Source organism: Hemitrygon akajei, chromosome 5 (assembly GCF_048418815.1).
Source record: "Hemitrygon akajei chromosome 5, sHemAka1.3, whole genome shotgun sequence".
In the NCBI taxonomy this organism is placed as follows: domain Eukaryota; kingdom Metazoa; phylum Chordata; class Chondrichthyes; order Myliobatiformes; family Dasyatidae; genus Hemitrygon; species Hemitrygon akajei.
In genome coordinates this window covers 188,464,718-188,484,768 of record NC_133128.1, presented here as the reverse complement: position 1 = coordinate 188,484,768, position 20,051 = coordinate 188,464,718, and the positions used below count along the sequence as shown (strand labels likewise).

The 20,051-nt window shown below is 39.4% G+C and overlaps 1 protein-coding gene across 10 annotated transcripts in view; it reads left to right on the top strand.

The window, feature by feature from the left end:
* The window catches only part of LOC140728577 (uncharacterized), a 120,428-nt gene that overhangs the window by 67,335 nt on the left and 33,042 nt on the right, over positions 1-20,051 (top strand). For 9 of the 10 annotated variants that reach the window (XM_073047527.1, XM_073047529.1, XM_073047523.1 and 6 more), the window contains 6 exons: positions 522-545; positions 3,692-3,715; positions 7,654-7,677; positions 9,247-9,267; positions 13,078-13,194; positions 18,102-18,208. In XM_073047527.1, the coding sequence (XP_072903628.1) occupies positions 522-545; positions 3,692-3,715; positions 7,654-7,677; positions 9,247-9,267; positions 13,078-13,194; positions 18,102-18,208 (317 nt within the window). The remainder of the gene's footprint in view (positions 1-521; positions 546-3,691; positions 3,716-7,653; positions 7,678-9,246; positions 9,268-13,077; positions 13,195-18,101; positions 18,209-20,051) is intronic. The other variant, XM_073047522.1, reaches the window with a different exon arrangement.

Sequence of the window (20,051 nt, the reverse complement as noted above, 5' to 3'; positions counted from 1 at the left end):
CAACAATCTCTTTTACAGTCAATGCCATTGAAAGGACATCAGAGTGGAGCAAGAAAGTTTCATTGTGCTGGAGTTCATCTTATAGGTTCATAGAACACTACAGCACAGAAAAAAATGCCCATCGGATGATCAATCCATACCAATCCATTGATCTGCCAAGTTCCATTGACCTGCACTATACTATAGCCCTCCCATCCATGTAACTCTAAATTTCACTTCAATGTTGAAATCAGAATCACATCAACCACCTGCGCTGTCACCTTGTTCCTCACTCTCACTATCTTCTGAGTGAAGATGTTCCTCTTCATGTTCACCTTCAACATTTCAGCTTTAACCGTTAAACCATCACCACTAGCTCAGCCATATTTTCGGTCATCATCTTTGCATTGTGTGATTTTAACAGAATTTGAAGGTGATTTAGTTCTGCAAATGCTTTCAAGAGTATTAAGTATATTAGACCATACATAGACAATACTAATAGAAAACAGCAAAACTAAATTTTACATCAATCTCGTTTACAGATAATGGCACAACACTCACGACAAGTAGGAGCAGTAAATTTTCGTTTAGATTTTTATAATTTCAGTGAAATAGTCATCGGTCATTGGAAATTAAGGGAATTGAACTTGATATTTCAATATATTTTCTCATATCAATTCTTAACATTAGAAGTTACTCTGTCATAATTAGAAATAATATATTTGATTTCTGACGCTATTTCAGAGAAACTGTGCTGAATGAAGCTCCCTTCACACTTACAGGATTATTTTAATCAGATCTGACTTCCATTCCCTCTAGCAGCTGAGCAATATATTTGACTGCGAGATGAATACTTTACAAGTCTCTCATATTCCCTCTTCCTCGGTGGAATTTATTTACAAAGCAATGAAGTTGCCTGCTAAGTTTTGTTTTCCAGGGCCAATCACAAGCACTCCTCAAAACTGGGCAATGTTGCTTTCTAAGATTTACAACAGCAAGTGGTTCTGAAGCAAACAATTTATTCAACTTGATAGCAGTGGAAGTTGAACCACAACAGGAGTAAATTAGCTCAGAATTTTGAAGGGCCGGTTTGATTTTCGAAGAATAGTGAGATGCAAATGAATTGAGGGATATATATTTGAGTAAGTTGTGCCAGTTTGTGAAGCCATCACTACAGCAAGCAAAGTTTGGCTCATTGAAGAAAAATAAAAGTTGATTTCCATCGCAGGAACGTGACCTGAGATAAAATTTGTTTATGGTTAATATAATATTCATCTCTTTATTAAAATTGTCCAATGTGTATGTGGGAGATGAATGTTAAGTTATTAGAGTGGTTATTTAGGAAAAGCATATCTGACATCCCCTGTCAATCAGAAAAGATGGAAGGTTGTCCCTGGAGAACATTTTACACATATTACCACCATTAATTGCGAACTATTCTGCACTTCATCCAATCACATCGACGTCAGATATTGTGCATTTGATGGTTTCATATTGAATTTTATAATTTCTTCTTTCTGAGTGGTGACCACACCAGTAACAACAGGTATGATCTGAACGTTTCCATACAGCTCTTTATATTGAATATAATTGGGATTTCTTTGACCACTTTTCCTTTTTCCTTTTCCTTTGAAATATTCACACAAATATCTTCAGTTGATATTGTGTTATTAACCAAGACCCTAAAGGAATTATGGCATCAATTGATAACGACAATGAAAAACTGTTAAATCCCAAGAGCAGACATTGATAAAATCAACTAGGTGAATCGATGGATCGACTAGGCTTATACTCACTGGAATCTAGAAGAATCGACTAGGCTTATACTCACTGGAATTTAGAAGATTGAGGGGGGATCTTATTGAACCGTATAAAATTCTAAAGGGATTGGACAGGCTAGATGCAGGAAGATTGTTTCCAATGTTGGGGGAGTCCAGAACGAGGGGTCACAGTTTAAGGATAAAGGGGAAGCGTTTTAGGACCGAGATGAAGAAAAACTTCTTCACACAGAGAGTGGTGAATCTGTGGAATTCTCTGCCACAGGAAACAGTTGAGGCCAGTTCATTGGCTATATTTAAGAGGAAGTTAGATATGGCCCTTGTGGCTAAAGGGATCAGGGGGTATGGAGAGAAAGCAGGTACAGGGTCCTGAGTTGGATGATCAGCCATGATCATACTGAATGGCGGTGCAGGCTCGAAGGGCTGAATGGCCTATTCCTGCACCTATTTTCTATGTTTCTATGTTTCTAAAATGATTTGGATAATGTGAGGTATAGGACAGCTTGAATTAAATTCTACAACAAGCTCTTTTACAGTCAATGCTAATGAAATGACATCAGATTGGAGCAAGAAAGTTTCATTGTGATGGAGTCATGTTTATCGGTGTTCCTACTCCCATTGAGCTGCACTATACCACAGCCCTCCACAAGCCCTCCCATCCATGTACCTGTCTAAAGCTTTCTTAGATGTTGAAATCAGAATCACATCCATCACCTGCGCTGTCAGCTCCATCCTCACTCTCACTACCTTCTGAGTGAAGATGTTCCCCTTCATGTTCACCCTAAACATTTCAATTTTAACCCTTAATCCGTGACCATGAGCTCTAGTCTCACCCATCTTCAGTCTGCTTACATTTACTCCATCACTATCCCTCATTACACCTCTCAGAAATCTCCCCTCAATATTCTACATTCTAATTATAAATCCTAACCTATTTAACCTTTCCATATAACTCAGATCCTCAAGTCCCAGCAACATCCTTAAAAATCTTGTCTGCACTCTTTCAATCATATTTACAACTTTCCTATAGGTAGGTGACCAAAGCTGGACACAATTCTCCAACCTTGGGCTCACCAATGTCTGATGCCATTTGAACATTACGTCCCACCTCTTGTGCACAGCGCATTGATATATGAAGGTCAATGTGCCAAATCTTTCTTAATCACTCTGTATGCTTGTGACACGACTTTCAAAGCGTTACGGATCTGTACTCCCAGATCACTCTGTTCGCCTGCATTCCTCAGAAGTTTCCCCTCACTAAGTACGACCCAGCCTTCTTGGTCCTCCTGCAATGCAAGAGCCTGACATTGTGTGTGCACATACTCTTGACCCCAAATTGCTTGGAGGGGGAGAGAGTTTAAAAGAAGTGAGCAGTGGCAGATGGCACATTACTTCAAGCCACGTACCTGAGATGACAGCAGATAGATTGGAGGAGTGCAGAGCTTAAAAGAAGCGAGCGCGTGCAATTGATAGAATTATGTCAATGGTTTAGCTGACATACTGAATTTTTTCAAACTGCTACGGAATGAGAGACTCTCTCGTGCTTTCTTTGTAATTGCACATTTGCGCTGGGCCCAGGACTGGTTCTCTGAAATTATGACACTCGAGTAATTTAAAGTTGCTAACCCTCTCCACCTCCAAAGCTCTGATCATGACTGGTTCATAGACCTTTGTTTGCCTTCTCCTGACGTTAATAATCAGTTCCTTGTTCTTGCTGATATTGAGTTAGAGGTTGTTATTGTGGCACCACTCAGCCAGATTTTCAATCATCCTCTTTGCACCGTTAACTGAGTTTGAATGTAATTTATTTCTGAGAATAGTTTCATGAGTACTAAGTACATTAGACATGGTCTGTTATCTGAGATAACATGAGTACTTAGACAATACTAATAGAAAATAGCTTCAGCTAAATTGTACATGAAACTCTTTTACAGAAAATGCCACAGCAGTCATGACAAGTAAGAGCACTAGATTTTCATTTTGAATGTTACAATTTCAGTGAAATGACCATTGATCATTTGGAGATTAAGTTTATTGAATTTGTTACTTCAGTATGTTTTCTCACATGAATTCTTAACATTACAAGATAGCCTTTCATAATTTGAGATAATTTATTTGCTTTCTGACGCTATTTCAGAGAAATAGTCCTCAATAATGTTCCCTTCATACGAAAGGGATGATTTCAATCAGATCTGACTTCCATTCCCTACAGGCGATGAGCAATATTCTTTTCCTGGTAGATGAATACTCTCGAAGTCTTTAGTATTCCCTCTTCCTCTGTGGAATTTATTAAGGAAACAATGAAGTTGCTTGTTAATGTTGCTAGGGACACTTCTCAAGCAAATAACTGGGCAATGTTGCTGTGTAAGATTTATAACAGCAACTGGTTTGAAGCAAATTATTTATTCAGTTTGTTAACAGTGAAAAATTGAACCACCATGGCACTAAATTAGCTCAGGACCAGTTTGTATTGGAAGAATAGTGAGATGCCAATGAATTGAGTAATAGATCATTGAGTAAGTTGTGCCAGTCTGTGAAGCCATTACTAAAGCACCAAGGTTTGACTCATTGAACAAAAAAATTGGTTGATTTCCATTGCAGGTTAGTGACCTGAGAGAAAATTTGTTTATGGTTCATATAATATTCATCTCGTCCTTGAAACTTTATGAATGTGTATGAGGGAAATGAAAGTTAAGTTACTAGAATGGTTATTTAGTAAAAACATCACAGTCATCCTTTATCAATCAGAGAAGATGGAACCTTGTCGTTGGAGAACATTTTACCCATTTCAGCACCATTAACTGAAAACTATTCTGTATTTGATGCAATCACATCAACATCAGAAATTGCGCATTTGATAGTTTCATATCAAATTTTGTAATTTCTCATCCACCAGCTGGGCTATCATCTCATTCCACTCTCTCACCACCTTCTGAATGATGATGTTCCCCTTCATTCTCACCTTTAATCTCTCACCTTTCACCCTTAATCTAAAGCCTCTAGTTCTCGTCTCACTCAACCTCAGTGGAGAAAGCCTGCTTGCATTAATAAAGTCCCAACTGATTCAACCTTACCCTATAAGTCAGGTCCTCCATTCACCGTAAAATCCGTGTAACTTTTCAATCTTATTTGCACCTTTCCTGTAAGTAGGTGACCAAAACTGGATATAATATTCCAAATTAGGCCTCAGCAACATCTTATACAATTTCAACATAACATCCCAACTCCGATACTCAAGCATTAATGTATGATGGCCATGTTCCAAAAGCCTTCTTTATAACTCTATCTACATTCAAGGAATTATGGATCTTCATTCCTATATCCCTCTGTTCTACTGAATTCCTCAGTGGACTACCACTTCTCCTGTAAGACCTACCTTTCTTGATCCTCCTAAAGTGGATGAGCTTGACATTTTGTGTGCTACAGTCTTGAGGAATCGGTTGGAGGGAGAGAGACTTCAATTTGCACATTGTTGTATGTCACAGTCCCGTCACCATGGTTGGAGGGAGAGAGAGCGCAAAAGAAGGAAGTGAAAGAACTGTATAGAAGTTTGTCAAAGATTTAGATGACATGCCCAATCTTCTCAAATCATAGGAATTTACTTGACTACTTTGCCTTCTTCTCAGAACAAATTCTAGTGTTGTTCAATAATATTCAGTTGGCACGCTTTTACAACTTTTTGCAGTCTTATCAGGTTTGGCATCTTTGCAAGGCATGAGTGATACTGGAATGCGTGAGGGGTATTCTTTTACTGGAAGGCTGAATAAAGCAGATGCCCAGAATGTTCTCTATTCCACATGGTTAATAACCTGAATATTCTTTTCTTTCACCAAGAAACATGAACACAAAATATCTTTAGACAGTTTAGGAGCACACTAAGAGAATTATGGCAGAAATTGAAAAGGGGAAGGAGAAACAGTTAAATCACTAGTACAGGTATTTTAATAAAGATTTGGATACTGCTAGGTGTTGGATAGATTGAACTAAATCATACAAGTTCTGAGTTAGTCAATGCCACTGGAAGGATAATAGATGATAGCACAACACTTTCATTGTGATTGTTATATTAATTACAGGAATTGGTTGTTTATCATTTGAAATTAAGTTACTTGACCTTATTATTTGAATGCATATTTTTGTAGGAATTCTCAATGTCACAAGACAGGCTGTGAGAATGTTTGCTTTGTGATCATTGTAATTTGCAAATACAAAGAATTTATTTAATTACTTCATCTTCTGAAGTTTCTCAGTAACAATAATTTCACACCTATTATCCAAATTTGCAGTCACATCTGAATTCATTATAAAGAATGAGGAACAGTTTCCTTGCACTGAAGGTGCATATGTCAGATACCCAGTGTCCTATTGTATTAAAAAGATCTGATAGAGTGTTATAGATTAGATTTAACTCACTGGGATGGTCATTGAGATAAAGATTTGCACTGTGCAGCATTACCTAAGTTTGAATATAATTTATTTGTGGAAATGGTTTCATGTGTACTAAGTATATTAGATGCGGAGAAAAGACCAAGTTCACTCAACCTATTCTCATAAGGCGTGCCCCCCAATCCAGGCAACATCCTTGTAAATCTCCTCTGCACCCTTTCTATGGTTTCCACATCCTTCCTGTAGTGAGGCAACCAGAACTGAGCACAGTATTCCAAGTGGGGCTTGACCAGGGTCCTACATAGCTGTAACATTACTTCTAGGCTCTTGAACTCAACCCCATGATTGATGAAGGCCAATACACCGTACGCCTTCTTAAACTCTTTCATTTCTTCTACCAAAGTGCATGACCATACACTTCCTGACACTGTATACCATGGGGTCATAGCTTGTTCAGCAGCCTCATGTGTGGCACTTTGTCAAAGGCCTTTTGAAATCCAAGTAAACTACATCAACTGATTCTGCTTTGTCCAGCCTGCATGTTATTTCTTCAAAGAATTCCAACATATTTAGCTGGCAAGATTTTCCTTTGAGGAAACTATGCTGACTACAGCCTATTTTATCATGTGCCACCAAGTGCCCTGACACCTCATCCTTAATAATCGACTCCAACATCTTCCCAACCACTGAGGTCAGACTAACAGGCCTATAATTTCCTTTCTTCTGTCCCTGTCCCTTATTGAAGAGTAGAGTGACATTTGCAATTTTCATTTAGCTTCTCTTTCTCACATTTCAGGGTGAATTCAATCATAATTATGATCACCTCCCCTAAAGGTTCTTTAACCTTAAGCTCTCTAATCAATTCCGGTTCATTGCACAGCACCCAATCCAGAATAACTGATCCCCTAGTAGGCTCAATCACAAGCTACTTTAAAAAGCCATGTCATGGGCATTCTAGCTGATCCCCTAACGGACTCAACCATGAGCTGCTCTAAAAAGCCATCTCATAGGTACTCTAGAAATTCCCCTTCCTGGAATCCAGTATCAACCTAATTTTCCCAATCTACCTGCATATTGAAATCACCGATTCCATCTCTAACTTCAATCAGAATTATTTTTACGCTCTTCAAATATCCCTCCGTAGGTCGTACCTGGACTTCTTGTATAGTTCTGCATCATCACACATCTAACCCTCAGCAGACTATGAACCTCATGGTTCATCCATGGTGGCTGTTTGGGTATGTCTGGTATGTTCCCAAAAACACACACTCATCCACACAGGTCTTGATGAAGTCAGTGACAGCGGTGGTGTATTCATCCAGATTCACAGATGAATCCCTGTATATTGTATAGCCCAATTAATTTAAGACTTTGTTTTTTCCAGATAAACTATTAATATAATGTTAGTCATAATTCAGTTAATATATAGACTGCTGAAGCATATATTTAAAAGGAGCATTCTAAGTATTTGGATAGCTTCAACTAAATTGGTCAACAACTTCTTTTACAGGCAATACCACAGTGACCACGACAGGTAAGAGCAGTAAATTTTCATTCTGCTTATTGTACATTTGAGTGAAATGGCCATTGATAATTAGAAATTAATTTGCTTGGTCTTGGTATTTCTATATTTCAAGACAGGCTGTGAGAATAGAATTCTCATTGGTTTGCTTTAGCTTCTTCAGCGAAGCAGTGCTCAACTTTGTCAATAATGTTCCCTACAATTACAGAAAGTGTATTTGCCGTCACATGAAACTTTCATTCTTTACAACAGAAGAGAAATATTCTTTTGGCGGGAACATTCCACAGCTCCGATTGTTCTCTCTTCCACATTTGAATAACATGGATTCAACGTAACTTCTCTGAAGACACAAAAATTTAGTCGAAGATGAAAAGAGAAGAAAGCTTTTTTCAGTTTCCTTTCTGGGTGTCATTTAAAACATTTTACCTACTCTTTGTAGACAGAGCCTTGGGAAAAGTGAATTTTATATTTAAGAAAGAATTTGGTAAGCAATAGTGAAGACTCATTCCATAATTGGTTCTCCATTTTTTTTTGGTGGCATTCTGTTTTTCGGCATCTGTTTGCTTGCTCTTTGAGCACAGGATTGTCTTTGATGGGCAATCAACATCAGCATCAGCAAATCCTTAAATGGATGGCAGGGTATGAAATTAAGGAAGGGGTTGATGAATTTGCTTTTAATTTTTGGATTCACTTTTCTCGAGGAAACCACTTGGCAATGTTACCTTTTTGCAGAGATTTTTGCCATCCATAGCTTGAATCAACATATCTTGAACAACACCAGTGAAGTTCATAGTGAAGAACCATGAATAGACACACACCATTAATGGATAGACTCTTAAGACCATAAGCTATAGTAGCAGAATTAGGCCATTTGGCCCATTGAGTTGGCTCATAGAACATAGAACATAGAATAGTACAGCACATTACAGGCCCTTCAGCCCACAATGTTGTGCCGACCCTCAAACCCTGCCTCCCATATAACCCCCCACGTTAAATTCCTCCATATACCTGTCTCCACCATTTCATCATGGCTGATCTATTTTCCCTCTCAATCCCGGTCTCCCGCCTTCTCCCCGTATCCCTTCAAGCCATGACGAATCAAGAGACTATCAATCTCTGCCTTAAATATATCCAATGACTTGGCCTCCTCAGCCACCTGTGGCAATGAATTCTACAAATTCCTGCAGAATGGAGCATGCTGAGATCCTTGGAAAAGTTGATCCAAAATGCTAACCCTTTACCACTGTAACTAGCAGTTGTATTTTTATTATAAAGTTGATTTTTAATAGAGGAACAAGAACCCAAGGGACAACTATTCAAAGAACTGATACATTAAAAAATTATGATGAACATGTGAGAGGTTAAACTTACCTCACAAGAACCGTAATCAAAATAAAACCTTGCTACCTTGCTGCATCAATGGAGTAAATGGCAACTTAACTCTGGATCAATTTTACAAGTATATGTAGGTTCAGAACAACAGTTCTGCTTTCAGTGACAATCATGATAGGAGTAACTGTATTATTATATGATACTGTGCATTTGATAGTTTCATATTAAATATTCTATTCTCTTTTATAGCTGTGATCACATCAACCCCAGGTATGACCTGTATCTTTACATTCTGTTTGTTGCATTATGGACTGGCATATCAGAATTAAAATTAATTTGCTTGAATTCCATACTTTAACATTACAAGCTTATAAGGGCACACAGTGATGACAGAAGGAATTTGTTTGACATAAATGTCTTCTTTGCTTATTTAATCATTTTATATTAGTTTTTATTATGTGCTTTTACTGACAAACCATCCAAAACAAGTGTGACCACATAGAATTATATTATTATATAAACAACAATTAGGCCTCTTGGCCCACAATTTTCTTGCTATCTATGAAGTATTTCTCTATTCTTATCCAATTAACCGGAAGTGATGTTATAAGTTTGTAAATGGAAAAGAGTAACTAAGGAGAGATTAGGGCTTTTCAAATACATCTTTGTGTGGAGCCCCAGAAGATGGGTGAGGTGCTTTATGAACTTTCTCCTCTTTTTTTAACCATGGAGAAAGACATGTGGACTTCAGACCTTGAGATGGGTAATAGGGTTATCTTGGGGATAGTCTGAATTACAGCAGAGTAGGTTCTGGGGGCTGATTAGATTTATCCAAGAACACTGTGGGAGGCCAACTAGAAATTGCATGAGCCCTGATTGAGATATACACTCAGTGACCGCTTTAATAGGTACACCTGTGCAACTGCTCGGTAATGCAAGTATTTAATCAATTAAACATGTGCCTGTAACTCAATGCACAAAAGCATGCAGATATGGTCAAGAGGTTCAATTGTTGATCGAACTGAACATCAGAATGGGGAAGAAATGTGATCTAAGTGACTTTGACCATTGAATGATTATTGTTGCCAATTTGTATCTCAAAAACTGCTGGTCTCCTGGGACTTCCATGCACACCCATTTACGGTTTAAAGAGTTTACAGAGAATAGCATGAGAAACAAAACAAAAACATCCAGTGAATGGCAGTCCTGTAGACAAAAATGCCTTGTTAATGAGGGAGGTCAGAGGAGAATGAGTAGACTGGTTCAAACTGACAGGAAGGCAACAATAACAACCGTTACAACAGTGGTGTGCAGAAGAGCACAATACATGGAACCTTGAAGTGGGTGGGCTACAGAAGCAGAACCACAAACATACACTCAGTGCATACGTTATCATTAATGACAGGTGAAATGCCAGAAGGATGTGCTAACATTAGAGAGGGTCCAGACGGGGTTCACCAGAATGATCCCAGGAATGAAAGGAGTGTTTGATGGCTCCAGGCCTTTACTTGTTGGAATGTAAAACAATGAGGGAGGATCTCATTGAAACCTATCAAATATTGAAAAGTCTAACAAAGTGGATGTGGAAAAGACGTTTCCTATGTTGGGAAGACAAGAGTGCCCAGCCTCAGAATAGAGGGACGTCCATTTAGAACAGAGAAGAGAAGGAACTTCTTTAGCCAGAGGGTGGTGAATCTGTGAAATTCATTGTCACAGGCAGCCATGAAGGCCAAGTCATTGGGTACACTTAAGGCAGAAGCTGATAGGTTCTTGATTAGTCGGGGCATGAAAGGTTACGGGAAGAAGGCAGGATATTGGGGCTGAGAGGGAAATGGATCAGTCATGGTGAAAGGGCAAACATATTGCAAATGTCACTCCGCTATTTAAGAAGGGGGCAAGGAAGCAAAAAGGAAATTATAGACCTGTTAGCTTGACATCAGTGGTTGGGAAGTTGTTGGAGTCGATTGTCAAGGATGAGGTTACGAGTACTTGCAGGCATATGACAAGATAGGCAGAACTCAGCGTGGTTTCCTTAAAGGAAAATCCTGCCTGACAAACCCATTGCAATTTTTTGAGAAAATTACAAGTAGGCTAGACAAGGGAGATGTAGTGGATGTTGTGTATTTAGATTTTCCGAAGGCCTTTGACAAGGTGCCACACATGAGGCTGCTAAGCAAGATAAGAACCCATGGAATTACAGGAAAGTTACATACATAGATAGAGCGTTGGCTGATTGGCAGGAGACAGAGTGGGAATAAAGGGATCCCATTCTGGTTGGCTGCTGGTTACCAGTGGAATTCCACAGGGGTCCATGTTGAGGCCGCTTCTTTTTATGTCGTTCACCAACGATTTGGATCACGAAATAGATGACTTTGTGACTAAGTTTGCTGATGATACAAAGATAGGTGGAGGGGCTGGTAGTGCTGAGGAAATAGAGAGTCTGCAGAGAGACTTGGATAGATTGGGAGAGTGGGAAAAGATGTGGCAAATGAAATACAATGTTGGAAAGTGTATGGTCATGCACTTTCATAGAAGAAATAACTGGACAGACTATTATTTAAATGGAGAGAGAATTCAAAGTTCTGAGATGCAACGGGACTTGGGAGTCCTCGTGCAGGATACCCTTAAGGTTAACCTCCAGGTTGAGTCAGTGGTGAAGAAAGCGAATGCAATGTTGGCATTCATTTCTAGAGGAATAGAGTATAGGAGCAGGGATGTGATGTTGAGGCTCTATAAGGCACTGGTAAGACCTCACTTGGAATACTGTGTGCTGTTTTGGGCTCCTTGTTTAAGAAAGGATGTGCTGACGTTGGGAGAGGGTTCAGAGAAGATTCACTAGAATGATTCCCAAAATGAGAGAGTTAACATATGAGGAACGTTTGACCGCTCTTGGACTGTACTCCTTGGAGTTTAGAAGAATGAGGGGGGACCTCATAGAAATATTTTGAATGTTGAAAGGCATGGACAGAGTGGACGTGGCAAAGTTGTTTCCCATGGTGGGGGAGTCTAGTACGAGAGGGCTTGACATAAGGATTGAAGGGTGCCCATTCAGAACAGATATGCGAAGAAATTTTTTTAGCCAGACAGTGGTGAATCTATGGAATTTGTTGCCACGGGCGGCAGTGGAGGTCAAGTCATTGGGTGTATTTAAGGCAGAGATTGATAGGTATCTGAGTAGCCAGGGCATCAAAGGTTATGATGAGAAGGTGGGGGAATGGGACTAAATGGTAGAATGGATCAGCTCATGATAAAATGGCAGAGCAGACTCCATGGGCCGAATGGCCGACTTCTGCTCCTTTGTCTTATGGTCTTATGGTCTTATAGTCAGACTCAGTATTGTTTTAATGCTAGGAATATGTCAATGATGAAATTCTAGATCATGCTAGAGTTCTGCTCAAGGTGTAATTTTTGCTCCATTTCGAATAATTGCTTAATTTTTGGAGGAACTGCGGAAAAGCATTCTGTCAAACCATTTGAGTTGTACCATGATACAATGAGAATTGAAACATTTAAAGGGAACTGACATGCTTTAGAAATCATGAGAGCTTCCTAATTATGTTGGCAGAATCACCCCTCACATTTTTGAACGGAAGGTGCAACAAATCAATGGAAAAACATTGTGAGGAATCCAGAGTAAAAAACAGTTCCTGATGTTCCTTTGAATTTTATTCATCAAGCTACAATGATAATTTCTTTTATAGCTACTGTCCAAAACAGCCAAAATACCTACTGTCTATTTTAGCAGGATAACCATCTTGTGATAAAAGTTTACTTTTCGGCTGTGCTGATTTAATTGACTGTACAGTCTTGTTAAAAGACATGGCCTAGATAGAAACAATGAATTACAGACAAAAAACAGACTGACTGAGGAACTCAACAGGTCAAGCATTATTTGTGGAGGCAAAGAAATGGTTAACATTTAAGTTTGGAACTTTATATCATGCCAATCTGGACATTTAGACCTAATATTTGGAATTGTGTTGAATGTGTATTGGGGCAGGATTTTGATTGTAACTTATAAAAGATAAGATGTAATTAGTTTATTAAGGCTGTATTTAATCTAGGTAATTTCTATTTCAGAACTAAACTGTTCAATGATCGAATGTGGAGCAAATGCAATTTGCAAAAACACATTTGGTAGCTATATATGTGAATGTGCCTTTGACTATTACAGAGAAAATGATACCTGTGTGGCAGGTAAGTATATAAAATTTTCTATTCAGAATTCTGCAAACTACTGGTATTATTAGGAAATATTGTAATATGACATGTTTTCTGAAACTGATTATATTTAAAAGTCACATTTATATTTTAAAAATACCACCAAAATTTTAAAACACGAACAAAGTATCTATTTAAAGTCAAAGTTGAGTTCATTGTCATGTGCACAAGTAGATTTATGAACAGGTGAAATGACAAACAAGCAGCACCATAAACACAAAAGATTCTGCTGATGCTAGAAATCCAGAACACACACAAAATGCTACAGGAACTCAGTAGGTCAGGCAGCATCTAAGGAAATTAATAGAAAGTCGATATTTCAGACCAGACCCTTCTTCAGGACTGAGAAGGAATGGTGAAGATACCTGAATAAAAATGTGGGGGTGGCTGGAAGGTGAGAGGTGAAGCCAGGCAGGTGGGAAAGGTCAAGGGCTGGAGAAGAAAGAATCTGATTTGAAGGGAGAGTAGACCACAGGAGAAAGGGAAGGAGGAGGGGACCTGAGGATGGGGGGAAGTGACAGGTTGGTGAGAAGAAGTAAAAGGTCGGAGTGGGGAATAGAGAAAGTGGGAGTGGGAAATTTGGTTACCAAAAGGAAATCGACATTCATGGGATCAGGTTGGAGAATTTGAGTAGTATTCCAGGCACTTGGCATCATTTCAGCAGCAATCACAAGAGAAACATAAAATACAACTTTTACAAGAAAGAAAACAAAAACAGAGTCCATATTAGTGCAAAATGATCAAAATGGTCAAAGTGTAGTAACTTGGGTTTCGTTTAAGAACTGAATGGTTGCAGGGAACTCCTTTCCAGAATAAAGAATGAGTCAGTAGGTTTAGAAAGGGATAAGAATTTAACTTCAGCCAACAAGGAGACAAAAGTACTAAATGTTTGGTGAGTATAGGACTTAAAGTGTTATATTTAAATGCATACAGTATAAGAAATAAGGTGGATCATCTTGTGGCACATTTAGGGATTGTCAGGTAGGATGTGGAGATCACAGAGTCATGGCTGAAACAAGATCACAGCTGGGTCAGAAATGCCAGCAGAGGAGATGGGGTGGATTCATTGGTTTAAAGAAATGAAATGAAGTCAAGTGATCTGGGGTGAGAAGATGTGGAATACTTGTGGGTAGAGTGCTGATGCACCATCAATAACTCTCTGAGACATGGGTTAAGGTAGGCTTTTATTGGCTGGAAGAAAGAACAAGCAGCAAGTGACCACCACACTGCATCCTGGAGACTGAGGCCGGGGCTGTGTCTCCAATCGCCATGGGAGGAGCCACAGGAGCAGTCAGCAGGGTGGGCGTGTCCAGACAGGTATATGTAGTTCACCACAAGTGCTAAGGGGGTAAAAGGAAACTGATGGAAGATATATACAGGCCTTCGAACATTAGCTAGAATGCGACGTACAAAGAACAAAGGAAAATAGAAAAAAACACTTGAAAAAGGCAATGTCACAATGGTCAGAGGAGAATTCAACATGCAGGGAGATTAGAAAAATCAGGATGATGCTAGATACCAAGAGCAGGGGTGCAGCAGCACCTGGAAGAAGCTTGTGGTTGAGCCCACTAGGGAAAAGACAGTTGTATAATGAATCAGATCTGATTGGAGAGTTTATGGTAAAGAAACCCTTCTGACGTGGCATTCAGCGATGACCAAGTGCAGAGGGAGTGACACTTTAAGCGGAATGAACAGTCCACTGAATTTTAGTAAGTACTGTCACAGAACAAAAGGAAAATAATAAACACTAGGCCATTAGGGCCACTAACTAAAACTCTCAATCTAAAAATCTCTTAATTGCTAGGTTAACATCCTGAGACATCCAACAAGTGAAACAATCTTCATTAGGACGCCAAGAATGTGGGTGCAGTGAACAGCGAGGAAGGTTTTCAAAGCATGCAGTGGGATCTGGACCAACCGTGAAAAAGGGCTAATAAATGGTGGATAGAATTTGATGCAGTCAACTGTGAGGAGTTGCACTTCGGAAGGACAAACTAAGCTAGGACTTAGACAGTGGATGATAGAACACTGAGGAGTGCAGTAGAACAGAGGGATATGGAAATACAGATCCATAATTCCTTGAAAGTGGTGACACAAGTTGATAGGGTTGTAAAGAGAGCTTTTAGAACATTGTTCTTCATAAATCAGAGTACTGAGTACCAGAGTTAGGATGTATGAAGATGTAAAAAGCATTGGTGAGGTCTAATTTGGAGCATTTTGTGTCGTTCTTGTCACCTCCTGACAGGAAAGATATCAATAAGTTTGATACAAGGAAAAATTACAAGGATGCTGCCGAGACTTGAAGACCTTAGATATAGGTTAGACCTATATAGACCTTAGACCTTGAATAAGTTAGGACTTTATTTCTTGGAGCACAGGAGAATGAGGGGAAATTTGAGAGATTTACAAAATAATGATGTTTATAGCTAGGATGGTGCCTTTAACACCATCCAGCCCAAGATCTTAAGGCACAAACTAACGGAGATGGGAGTAGACTCTCACATGGTGGATTGGATAGTGGACTACTTGACAGATAGACCTCAGTATGTGCGGTTGGGAGACTGTAGGTCTGACACGGTGGTCAGCAGCACAGGAGCGCCGCAGGGGACCGTGCTCTCTCCGGTCCTGTTCACCCTGTACACATCAGACTTCCAATATAACTCGGAGTCCTGCCATGTGCAGAAGTTCGCTGATGACACGGCCATAGTGGGGTGTGTCAGGAATGGACAGGAGGAGGAGTATAGGAAACTGATACAGGACTTTGTGATATGGTGCAACTCAAACTACCTGCATCTCAATATCACCAAGACCAAGGAGATGGTGGTGGACTTTAGGAGATCTAGGCCTCATATGGAGCCAGTGATCATTAATGGAGAATGTGTGGAGCAGGTTAAGACCTACAAGTATCTGGGAGTACAGTTAGATGAGAAGCTAGACTGGACTGCCAACACAGATGCCTTGTGCAGGAAGGCACAGAGTCGACTGTACTTCCTTAGAAGGTTGGCGTCATTCAATGTCTGCAGTGAGATGCTGAAGATGTTCTATAGGTCAGTTGTGGAGAGCGCCCTTTTCTTTGTGGTGGCGTGTTGGGGAGGCAGCATTAAGAAGAGGGACGCCTCACATCTTAATAAGCTGGTAAGGAAGGCGGGCTCTGTCGTGGGCAAAGTACTGGAGAGTATAACATCGGTAGCTGAGCGAAGGGCGCTGAGTAGGCTACGGTCAATTATGGAAAACCCTGAACATCCTCTACATAGCACCATCCAGAGACAGAGAAGCAGTTTCAGCGACAGGTTGCTATCGATGCAATGCTCCTCAGACAGGATGAAGAGGTCAATACTCCCCAATGCCATTAGTCTTTACAATTCAACCGCCAGGAGTAAGATATGTTAAAGTGCCGGGGTTGATTGTATTTAATGTATTTAAGTAAACTACTTAAGAACTTTTTAAAAGCTATTATTAATGCTTTTTGAGAGAGTGATTTAGATGCATATCATATTTTTACTGCGTTAAGTATTGTATGTAATTAGTTTTGCTACAACAAGTGTATGGGACATTGGAAAAAATGTTGAATTTCCCCATGGGGATGAATAAAGTATCTATCTATCTATCTATCTAAATGCAAGCAGGCTTTTTTCCCACAGAGGTCATGTGAGAGTAGAACCAGAGGTCATAAGTTAAGTATGAAAAGTGAAATACTTAGGAGAAATCTGAGGGGGAATTTCTCCACTCAGAGGGTGGTATGAGTGTGGAACCAGCTGCCAGTGGAAGTGGTGGACACAGTTGCTATTTCAATATTTAAGAGAAATTTGTTTGAGTACATGGGTCGGGGGGTATAGAGGGTTTAGTTCAGGTGCTGGTCAATGGATCTAGGCAGAAGAATAGTCTGGTGTGGACCTGCTTTTGTGCTGTAGAGTCCTATGATTCTTTTACTCACTGGCTGTAGTTTTCACAATGGTGTCTTGCCACCTTTCAGACAAATAAATATGTTTAATAAATGTTGACCTTGCTGCTGATGCCCGTGTCCCATGAATGAATAGCTAATTGTTCATTCGCTCCTAATGTTCCTTTTGATCATTTTCAAATTGGTAAATTGGTTAATTATTGTCACATGCACCAAGACAAAGTGAGAAACTTTGTTTTGTATGCTTTTCATATACAGTAGATAATTTCATTACAATAGTGCATTGAGTTTGTACAAAGAAAGATAATGACAGAATGCAGAAAAAGTACAGAGCAGTCAGCCAATGAGGTGCAAGGCCCATGAGACCAAGAGGCCATCTTATACTAGGGACCTTTCTATAGTCTTATCACAGCAGGATGAAAGCTGTTCTTGAGCATGGTGGTATGTGCCTTCAGGCTTTTTATCTTCTACCCATTGGGGGAGTGGTGGAGAAGAGGGAATGTCCACAGCTGACATGGTCTTTGATTATTTTTGTTTACGTTACCAAGACAGTGAGAAGTGTAGAGAGAGTCCATGGAGGGGAGGCTGATTTCCATGGTCTGATGAGCTCTGTCCACAACTCTCTGCAGTTTCTTATGATCAGGGGCAGAGCAGTTACCAGTTTCTAAAGTTAATCAAGGATTATATGTTCCTGGAACTTCATTGTCACTGAATCTTGGTGGTTTACAAGTTGAATTAGCTAATAACATAACCCAACATGCAGAATAAGTTACTAGTGAAGACCTTTGGAAATGAAAACAATCACTGATGCTTTTTGCACTGGGTCTCAGAAGCTTTCTAATTATTCATAAACTAATTATAATAAGAAAATGAAAAGGATGAGAGAGGGAGGAGAAGTTACTGTCATTTATAACTAAATTCACAAAATCTTCTGACATTTGAACAAAATAAAAATATTAGATTATTTTTGTTTAATATCTAGGCAAAACTTTTGGTGGAGAAGTAACCGTCCAAAAAGTTTTTACGGAAGAGATGAAGGATGAAACATCAAAGGAACGTAAAGAACTTCACGACTTTATAACTGAAGTAGTACGTATTTATCGCTTTGAAGTGCATTTTATAAGTTAAAGACAATAAAAGACAAAAATAACTTTTTTTAAATGAGAAAATAATCAAAGCTGTAAAATACTGAAATGACTCTACAATTCATTAAGGTTTGCAGGTCATCGATTCAATCCTCTAGTTCTCAAATGATATTTTCCCCAGCTTTACTCAAGCTATTGTAATGAAGCATTGAACGAAAACTGGGTGCAGCACAGTTGGAGGTGGCATGACAGCACAGCGGTTAGTGTGATGCTTTACAGAACCTCCAATCAGTGTTCAATTCCCGTTGCCATCTGTAAGGAGTTTGTATGTTTGAGGTGGTATGGTAGCATACCAGTTAACACAACGCTTTACAGTACCAGCGACCCAGGTTCAGTTCCCATCGCTGTCCGTAAGGAGTTTGTACATTCTCACCATGACTCTGTGGATTTCCTCCAGGTACACTAGTTTCCTCACTCATACCAAAGATGTACAGGTTAGTAGGTTAATTGGTCACAGAGGCGTAATAGGGGAGCATGGGTTTCTAGGGCTGAAGAGCCTGTTACCATCCTGTATCTCTAAATCAAACATCCACAGAGTCCGAGATGATGAAATGACATTCATTCATAATTCTATTTGAAGACCAGTTAAAGAGCAACACAATGGAAAGTTGGCCTAATGGCCTAATGTGTCCATAAATGATTGATAAGGCACTTATTTTTTAGGAGTTAGATGCACAAAATGCTATTTTATCTACAATATATCACTCTTAACATTTACAGGTGCAATTTTGCCAATCAGACCAAGTACATCATAATATTCACTTCTGTCCATTTATATTTGCGTAAACTAGAGCTCAATGTTCCATGCTACAATCATTTTGAAAACATCTCATTAAAACAAGGAGCATGTTCCATTAATGTATGTCTTTCTCGGTAATATCATGAGTCATGTGAAACCCTTTCACTGGGCCCAAATACCAACTTGGCTTGTTAGCCGGCTCTGCTCACAGCCACGTGACTCAGCAGTGATAAGGCCACCTTTCATAAACAATATCTGTCCAGGGTCTGTATGATCTGGTAGTTCAACGAAACCCATCCAATTAAAGAAACACTGATTTGAGCAAATGCTGTATAAATGCTGCCCATACAGAACAGTCAGTCAGCCAGAAATAATAGATGGCATACTACATAAAATTATAAAGGAAGTATATTTACAAATTTCAGCTTTGTCAAACAGTTAAAAGGAAAAAGAAAATAAAAGGGCCCATTACAGTTAAACAAGTTCACTGAAGCTCACAGTTGTCTTTTTTTCACATACTGGACCCACGATCTGTGTGAGAACACACACCAAATTCTGAACTTCCCTCGATGTCTCATTTGAACAAACTGGCTATTTCTCAGGAGTATTGACCTTTCCTCCTTAGATCCTTTCATCTGCACAAAGCCCTTCACGCAATGGGGACTTCCCTTCCAATGGCATTCTGCAGCATCGTCCCTTCGGTCCTGCTCCGCAGCTCCTGCCAAAAGCCCCCAAGCCATACTACTGTCCTTCACAAAACTCTTCCCCACAATCCTGACTGGCTGATTCACATACCAAAGCTGGAAAACATGTATCCTTATCTAAGCTGAAGCCAAAACACACTTTCCAGCATAGCACTCTGCTTTTACAGAAAACTGCTAAAATAAACTACCTCACAACATAGTAGTCGAAATTTTAACCAGGACATTACATTTGAATGGGCAACTTCAAAACTCACTAGGCTGCTTTGACAGTTTCCAAGTTCTGTAGAGTTTGATGTACATTAATAGGGAATATTTTCTTCAGTGTGGCAGTATTGAGATATTCA